The sequence below is a fragment of the Erythranthe guttata genome, chromosome 4 (assembly GCF_056151865.1).
Source record: "Erythranthe guttata isolate IM_541 chromosome 4, IM_541, whole genome shotgun sequence".
Classification (NCBI taxonomy): Eukaryota; Viridiplantae; Streptophyta; class Magnoliopsida; order Lamiales; family Phrymaceae; genus Erythranthe; species Erythranthe guttata.
The window spans coordinates 7,818,250-7,827,325 of NC_142536.1; the positions used below are offsets into that span (position 1 = coordinate 7,818,250).

The 9,076-nt window shown below is 34.8% G+C and overlaps 2 protein-coding genes across 2 annotated transcripts; one reads left to right on the forward strand and one right to left on the reverse strand.

Annotated features, from left to right (window-relative positions):
• Positions 1-1,506: 1,506 nt before the first annotated feature.
• On the forward strand, positions 1,507-4,679 carry LOC105972801 (uncharacterized). Its single transcript, XM_012997777.2, has 5 exons — positions 1,507-1,863; positions 1,956-2,005; positions 2,162-2,288; positions 3,320-3,424; positions 3,867-4,679. Exons 1-5 carry the CDS (start codon positions 1,758-1,760, stop codon positions 4,493-4,495), a joined length of 1,017 nt encoding a protein of 338 aa, XP_012853231.1. The 5' UTR covers positions 1,507-1,757; the 3' UTR covers positions 4,496-4,679.
• A 183-nt stretch (positions 4,680-4,862) lies between these two features.
• On the reverse strand, positions 4,863-8,667 carry LOC105972800 (putative late blight resistance protein homolog R1A-10). The gene is made up of 3 exons (XM_012997776.2): positions 5,783-8,667; positions 5,593-5,688; positions 4,863-5,492 (listed from the first exon to the last, which is right to left on the reverse strand). Exons 1-3 carry the CDS (start codon positions 8,045-8,047, stop codon positions 5,217-5,219), a joined length of 2,637 nt encoding a protein of 878 aa, XP_012853230.2. The 5' UTR covers positions 8,048-8,667; the 3' UTR covers positions 4,863-5,216.
• Positions 8,668-9,076: the final 409 nt, after the last annotated feature.

Consider the following 9,076-nt stretch of genomic DNA (forward strand, 5'->3'; position numbering starts at 1 on the left):
AGTATTAGTATTAGTATTAGTATTAGTATTAGTATTAGTATTAGTATTAGTATTAGTATTAGTATTAGTATTAGTATTAATATTAGTATTAGTATTAGTATTAGTATTAGTATTAGTATTAGTATTACTATTAGTATTACTATTAGTATTAGTATTAGTATTAGTATTAGTATTAGTATTAGTATCAATATTAGTATTAGTATTAGTATCAGTATTAGTATTAGTATTAGTATATATTAGTATTAGTATTAGTATTAGTATTAGTATTAGTATTAGTATTAGTATTAGTATTAGTAACAGTATTAGTATTAGTATCAATATAACTATTATTAGTATCAGTATTAGTATTAATATTTGTATTAGTATGAGTATTAGTATCGATATTACTATCGATATTAGTATTAGTATTAGTATTAGTATTAGTATTAGTATTAGTATTAGTATTAGTATTAGTATTAGTATTAGTATTAGTGTTAGTATTGGTATTGGTATTGGTATTGGTATTGGTATTGGTATTGGTATTGGTATTGGTATTGGTATTGGTATTGGTATTGGTATTGGTATTGGTATTGGTATTGGTATTGGTATTGGTATTAGTATTAGTATTAATATTAGTATTAGTATTAATATTAGTATTAGTATTAGTATTCGCATTAGTATTGATATTCGTATTAGTATTAGTATTAGTGTTAATATTAGTATTAGTATTAGTATTAGTATTAGTATTAGTATAAGTATTAATATTAGTGTTAGTATTAGTATTAGTGTTATAGCAATAGTATTAGGATTAATATTAGTATTAGTATTAGTATTAATATTAGTATTAGTATTAGTATTGGTATTGGTATCAGTATTGGTATTGGTATTAGTATTATTATTAGTATTAGTATTAGTATTAGTATGTGTATCGATATTGATTAGTATCAGTATTAGTATTGATATTAATTAGTATAAGTATTAGTATCAATATTAATATCAATATTGGTATCAGTATTGGTATCCATATTGGTATCGGTATTGATATCAGCATTGGTATCAATAAGGACGTATACATCTTATCTCTTTTGCAATATTTATAAGTTGTATTGTTGTTTGAGCAATTTGCATCACTAATTAAACGTCATTAGTTATAAACTTACAGGTTATTTGAATATCTATTTTGTTACTTCTCTCCTACCATGTTTGTTGTTAATTTAGTTATTTTGCAAAATATTGACATTGTGTAGTAGGTTGCATTCCTCGAAATAGAGTTATACCATATATTTTAAATGATTTCACTTAATCTTCATATCGTGTTTGCGCGCTTCACGTTTTCTTCTTTGGAATATTTAATTTAATCTCATATGTTAAAATTCTGAAATAAGAGATAAAGTTTATGGTTTTTTTTTTATTTTCTTCCATTTTGTTTACTTGAATTGCTATTGTTATAAAGAGATAGTCGTTTACATATTATTATTTTTCTCATTTTAAAACTGACATCCGTGCAACGCACGGGTGAAGAACTAGTTTTCAAAAATTCATAATGACAAATATTGTTACAAAATCGAAAATTAAATTCGGAAATCCGGTTCCTGATTTGTACTTCCAGCTCCAACACATCAAAAATTAAACGGCACTATCACCTCAGATCCGATTCAACCGTAGTACCTCTCTCTATTTTTTCTTTTTTTCTTCCCCCACTGATCATCATACTGAAAAGGCGAAAAAAGAAAAACAAAAGAAAAAAAAGAAAAAAAAAAACATTTTAAAACAATTCAATGGCAGCAGTGGCAAAGATCTTCGAACTCAACAATGGCAGCATGCAAGTGAAAGTCTCCAATTACGGATGCACCATCACCTCCTTATTCGTTCCAGACAAAGATGGTCAGTTCTAAATCCAATCCCTATTAAAATTCCGATCTTTTTTTTTTGCCAAGAGTAATAAAATGTTCGTTTTTGCAATTTCCGTTTGGAAGGGAAATTGGGTGATGTTGTTCTTGGATTTGACACAATCGAGCCGTATCAGGTCAGTGACAAAATCATGTTTTGAAACCCCCCATTTGATTAAAATCATGATTAGGTTATTTTTTTTTTCTAATGGAAAAATTGAATAGATATGTGTTATATATATGTATATATGATTTTTTGTGTTGATTTGGGGTTTGATTATTTTGGGTGGCAGAGAGGTGCTGCTCCGTATTTTGGGTGCATAGTGGGTCGGGTGGCGAACAGGATCAAAGAAGGGAAGTTTACACTGAATGGAACTGAGTACTCATTGCCTATCAACAAGCCACCAAACAGTCTCCATGGTATCTATCCTATCTGAATTTTCGTTTTGATTTCCTTTTAATCGTTTTGATTTCATGTTGGCTGGAATTGTTTTCTTATTGGAGTTGTTTTATTTGGGGAGCCTTGTACAGTTGTTGGTCCAATTATCGATTTTGCGTCAATTTCTCCATGAGTTTGTTAGTGGTCAATAAAGAAGTGAAAATTGGTGATTTTTTGCATAAGTAAGGAACAATTCTTTGCGTTACATCATATATGATGTATAGTTTAGGAAGAAAACCCGTGTTTCTTATTGAGATCATATTATGCTTAAGATCATACAGTTAATTGGTTCTTGCTTGCATAAGATGATAAGAGACAAATATAAGTGTACTAGGGATCACGAAAACTTGTGTGGAGTTACATAAAGAGAAATAGAATGAGGAGTTAACCATGCTCTCTGATCTACTAAACATGCTCTCCATTTTCTCGTGATTTTTTTTTCTTAATCGTAGGACTCCGTTTGGTTTCCTTTGAAAAAGGAAAATCTTGTACGATTAATAATTGTAAAGTGTTATCAACTAAGTTGGCTTGTTAAATATGACGAGCTAACGAAAGATGCATGCTTTAAAAATTAATAAGAATGTTTTCACAAAACGGGCTGTATTGTATATTCGTAGGCCCCGTTTGGTTGGCAAGATAAGATTAGCCAAGATAAGATTAAATAATCTAATGAGCGCCAATTATTTTATTGGAACTTGAAACGTCCAACAAAAAAACTCATTAAACTCATTAGAAGGCAAGATAAGGCAAGATAAGCCATGATTATATAATTTTGGCGGGTCGACCCGGCAATTTATTTAGGATACCAAACATCAAATTAAGTCCAACTATTTAGTTAATCATGACTTATCTTGGCAACCAAACGGGGCCTTAGTGTTTTCAGAAGCATATAAAATATGAGGAAATCTCAACGCTGAACAGAAATTATTATCCAAGACTTAATGTCCGATAACTGGGCCTTTTAACGTTTTTTGTTTTCTTTCTAATATTTTTTCTTCACTTCCATTAAAAGGTGGACAAAAGGGATTCGACAAGGTCATCTGGGAAGTTGCTGAGTATAAGCAGGGTGATACTCCATCGATAACCTTTAAATATCACAGTCATGACGGAGAAGAAGGTAATGCAGCCCCCATTCACTTGGGTTTCTTCGTTATGTACAAGTTTTTTTTTTCTAAAATAGAAAGAGAAATGGTTAAACAAGTAACAACTAAACTAAATTGGGTTTAGTTACATTCAAAACCCATGTGTTTATTCTAATTGTTATAAATATTAGCAAAAAACTCCCCTATGATTCTATTTTATTAGCAAACTACTCCCTAAAAACACATCATTTAGGGGGGTTCGTATACTAAAAAAAGAATCATAGGGGGATTTCTGATAATATTAATAACACAAGATTTTTTTTAGCAATTCGATATAACACAAGGGTGTTGAATGCAATAACAACTAAATTGATTGTTTCAACTTAATAGAAGAGACACTCATTGAAATACACCGGCTGCAGCATGTAGTATAATATATCAAATTCATTATTTTAATTTTTACGATCTCTAATGCAGGCTATCCGGGCGATGTTTCTTTCACGGCAACTTACACACTCACATCGAAAACCACAATGAGGCTCGACATGGAAGGCATCCCCAAAGACAAGGCAACACCAATCAGCTTAGCCCAACACACCTATTGGAACCTATCGGGCCACAATTCCGGGAATTCAATCCTCGACCACACGATCCAAATATGGGCCAATCACATCACACCCGTCGATCAGAATATCGTGCCAACTGGCGAGATCCTGGCCGTTAAAAACACTCCGTTCGATTTCACCGCCGAGAACACTAAGATCGGCAGTAGAATCCAAGAGGTTGGAATCGGGTACGACCATAATTACGTGCTCGACTGTGGGGAGGAGAAATTAGGGTTGAAGCGTGCTGCGAAGTTAGTGGACCCCACTAGCTCGAGGACTCTGAATCTGTGGACGGATGCACCTGGTATGCAATTTTACACCGCCAACTATGTGAATGGTATTGTTGGTAAAGGTGGAGCTGTGTATGAGAAGCATGGTGCTGCTTGTCTTGAGACGCAAGGGTTTCCTAATGCAATTAACCAACCGAATTTTCCTTCGGTTGTTGTTCAACCGGGGGAGAAGTACAAGCATACCATGTTGTTTGAGTTTTCGGCTGAGTAAGGGTATAACGGTAATTTTCATATGTTTTATGACAATCTGTGCTGGATTTTTATGCTGGGAATAAGTGGACGATTTGGATGTAACCGAGTAGTTTCTTTTGCAGGAGTTTAGTGAGTGACTTATGAACGTTTTGAACCGCTTTAGGTTCGACTTTTATATATTTATACTTCTTTTTTCGTTTTAATTTTGGATGAGCTCATAAGTTTTTTGACAGTCTTGTTGTTGCTTCTGTTTCTTGCGTTTGCGTACGGTATTAATTCCTTTAGATTTTTAATTGTCTGTTTAGATGGTGAATTGTTGTAATGGCTAAGCTCATGATTTACACATCTAAAATTTTGTGTAGCTATTCACTGCCAGGACTAAGGTATACTGTCTGATTGCTGCTGTGTGTATATATGTTGTATGAACTTTGAAATTGAGAACATTTGAAAATGATAGTGTTGAAGTGGTTTTGACCTCATGAATACATCCTTTTTTTTATCTCAATTGATAATTTGTTTCCATGTTGGATTGTACTCGTCGCATGATTATCGTTTTCCTCCATGGTTTCAATAGCTAGTTGTACTCCTGTAAAGAACGGAAGATTTTCCCCCAGAGCAGACACTCTTTGCGTGTAGGTGTCAAGCCTCTGTCTTTCTCTTCTTTTTTGGTGTGAACGGAAAATACTTGTCTTGACCAACTACAACTGATCAGAGCCTATGCAAACGAGCAATGTCGACATCTAATCGTCAAGCCACCGGAGTTGAATTTCAACTTGGCCACGTTCAATATTTTTCAGTCTCAGGCGCATGTCCTGCGTTACATTGCCGTCTTTCCAGAAAATGAAACTCTCTTCAGCCAGACAATTGGAGCTTGCAGGTGGTATTCTTGTGATTATTGTATCATTTGTAAGGCCATTCGGATTCATCTTCGCGACTTCTATCAACGGTCCGATATCAAACTCTGCTTCTCCCATCTTTTCATCCACGTTTCTCGACTTGTTGTGGCCATACACCGTCTATACATACATACACATACACACGGAATCATCATAAGTTCATAATTAAATAGCCCCATTGAATTTGCTTGATTATAAATTTATAATTAAAGAGCCTCACCAGAGAAACTTGATGATCATGATATCTAGGATATATTATCAAATCCTCATACCATTCAGGATTAACGTCATTTGTCACAACACGAGCCTTCAAAACCTACAAGACAAAGATTTTTAGTGAACTGGAAACAGCAAAGTATTCAATGCAAAATTGTACTTTATTTTCATAAATAAACGAGAAGGCACGGAACCTGATCGGCCATTGTGATAACAGCATAAGGATCTCCACCACCACCACCACCAACAACAAGATCAATACCTCTCTTCACCCAAATTCTGATCCGTCCTAATGTAAAATTTAGAACTCGAAAAACATCGTAGCCTAGATTCTCTCGTTCTTCTAATATTTTGTTTGCAGACGCCAAAAGGGAATTGTTGGTGTTGTGATCTAAGTTAATCCCTCGAAGTGGTAATATTGCGGCCAAATCCGAAGGGATCTCCTTGAGGTTTAAGTACCCAAGATGAATAATCTCAAGACACGGGAAATGTGTATCGTCTGCTTCCCATATCTCCAATTCACACTTATGAATCCATAGGGACTTGAGTCGAGCGAATTCCCCTTCTTTCGAAATCCACTTTTGGCCTACGGCAGCATTTCTCCGCAACGAGAGAACTTCAAGGTTGGGCAAAGAACCAACAGTGGACATATGTTCCCAAGGAATCTTGCATTCAGTTAAGGTCAACTCTTTAAGCGAACTTGGGAAGACAATTCCTCCACCGCAACGAGTACCGGTAATTAATTCCAGGTTAAGTTGTTCGAGTTTGTGGAGAAGTCCAAGATTGCTTAAACGATTAGATCCTATTGTCCCACATATAATTTCCAACTTCTTCAGATTTGGGATTTTTTTCATTACCGCTTCACTACATTTGAAATCTTTGACTTTTGAAAGTGTTTGTAAATTCTCAAGAAGTATGATTTTGTGGACATTATCTGGAAGAGGATCAGAGAGAACAATAAATCTGCCCTCAACATGTCGAAGTTGGGGCATGTGCCATATCTCACTTGGCAGAATCAACTCTCCGTAAACAACTAATGTTTGTAAACTCCAAAGTTGGGATATAGAAGATGGCATCGACATCGAACCCATGCAAGAAACATACCTCGAGTTAATTAACTGTAGAATCTCATCTTTGGGATATTCGTCCACCACATCGAATAGCCGTAGTAACGGAAACCGACGAGCAGTGTAATCAGTTGAATCCCCTTTAGAGAAGCTTACGAAAGACCGTGTAGGTACCGGTGGTCTATACGGCGTAAGATTCTTTTGTTTCCATTTGCCACTATTAATGCTGAGGCGTGGTGTGATCTTCGTATGTGTTACGATATTGAGGTTTGCGGTGAGAACGAAGTTGTCTTTTTGAGCTTCTCTCCTACATAGGTCACTTAAAAGATCATGAATTCGGCATGTCCTCACTTCTCCAGTAACCCACCGCGTATTCACCAAAATGAGGTTTCTATGAATAAGATCCTCCAAGTACTCCTCTCCAGTTTCTTCCATGCTTTTATGCCTACATTTCCGTATAAATCCCTCTGCAACCCACAACCTGACCAGCCTGGACACTTTGATGATATGATCTTCAGGAAACACGGCAAAGTAAAGGTAACAAGGTTTGATATATATAGGCAAGTGAATATAACTCAACCATAATATCTTCATGCAGAACTCGTCATCTTCGTTGTTTACTTCTGAAGTTACATCTTCTTCGACGTACTTCCAATGTTCTTTTGTCTTGGACTTTGCAAGAAGCCCACCAATGACAACAAGGGCCAAAGGAAGTCCTCTGCATTTTTTAGCAATACTTTTTCCAATTACCTCCAATTCAACGGGGCAACGTCCTTCTGCAAACACCTTTTCACGAAGTAGATCCCAACTCTGTGCTTCATCCAAAAAATTCAATTGATAAGGACTACAAGATCCAAAATCTTCAGCCAACTTCAATAGCCTAGTAGTTACCATAATTCGACTTCCATTATTATTATCGGGAAGGAACCTCTTTACCAGCTCCCACGCCTTAATATCCCACATGTCATCCATTACTATTAAATATTTCCTCCCGAATAATTCTTTGTACAGTTTATCACCTAGTGTTTCTTCTTCATCATTCATCTCCTTCACATTTCCATACCCATTACTAATCTGGAGTAAGAGGCCAAGAAGTATCTCTTTCTTATTACACTCTTTCGATATCGTAACCCAAGCACGAAGATGAAAGTGTTCCAAAACAAGAGGTTTGTTGAAAACATTAGTTGCAAGGGTAGTCTTACCTATGCCTCCCATCCCAACAACAGAGATGATTCGAAGATTAGATTCATTTGCGGTGAGCGTAGTCATCATTTGGATCAACTGCTTCTGGAATCCGACCATGGTGCCTTTACTACTCGGAAGAGGCTTTGATGATGTACTACTAGCTCCTCTACTTAACGAGTTTTGAGGTTGTACATCTTTCTTGATCATTTTCACCAATTGTTTATGGATGGAATGTAACTCTTGTATTTCGGTCCGTACACCTTCAGACAAGAAATCGGAGGGTTCGGGTTCTAGTCTGTCAACTGCACATCCATCTGCAAGAATTTGGTTGATTATATTGAATTCAATGGTGTACTCTGCTCCATCAGCTGCCACCCTGATTCTCGTCTCCAAATGTTCGATTTCTTTGTCGCCGCCGCCGTAGTTACTTGATTGTCTCGAGAAAATCGATCAACAAGTCGGCCTTTTGTTGTAGAGTTTCAATATTTTTTCTATCAAAAATGATATGAAGGGTGGGAGGTGGGTGGAGGAGGATCTGATCAAGAGTGTGAGTGAGAGAAACTAAAGCTGCATAAGCTGCAGCCATCTCTCTCTGGATAATTCTTTATCTCCGACCAATACTAAATTTTTGCTTCATCAGACTTGAATTTCATACACTAACAGCTAAAAACTGTGTAGCAAGAAGAAGAGTTGAAGACCAAAATTGTGGGATATGTGGCTCTTATGTGTGTGCATTCACCACCACTTGATCTTTATTACTGCAAGTCAATATTCATTCACTGGGTTTGTCGGCAACCTCAAATGCCTTTTTTTTTTCTATATGCCTTATAATCAATTTTTATAATTATACTAGTATAAATGAATATTTTTTAGTTCGTTTTTTTGTTGATTATTAAATATTTAATTATAAGTAGTATCATTAAAAATAATATTAACATAATAAAAAATAATTTGTTTAGTTAATTTCTTTTTTTTTTTATATTACAAATTTAATTATGAGTAGTATAATTATAATAAATTAAGTACAATTAAAAATAACTAGTATTTTTTTCCTGTATGATGCACGAGATCTTATTTTAAAAGTGAGAAAAAAATAATAAATTTAATACATAATAAGAAAATATAGTAAAAATTTAATAATATAATATTATTCATATTTTATATAACATTAGTTTTTTTAAATCTTACGTATTAAGATTTAAACAAATCGAATTTCTATCTTCATCTCTAAGAATT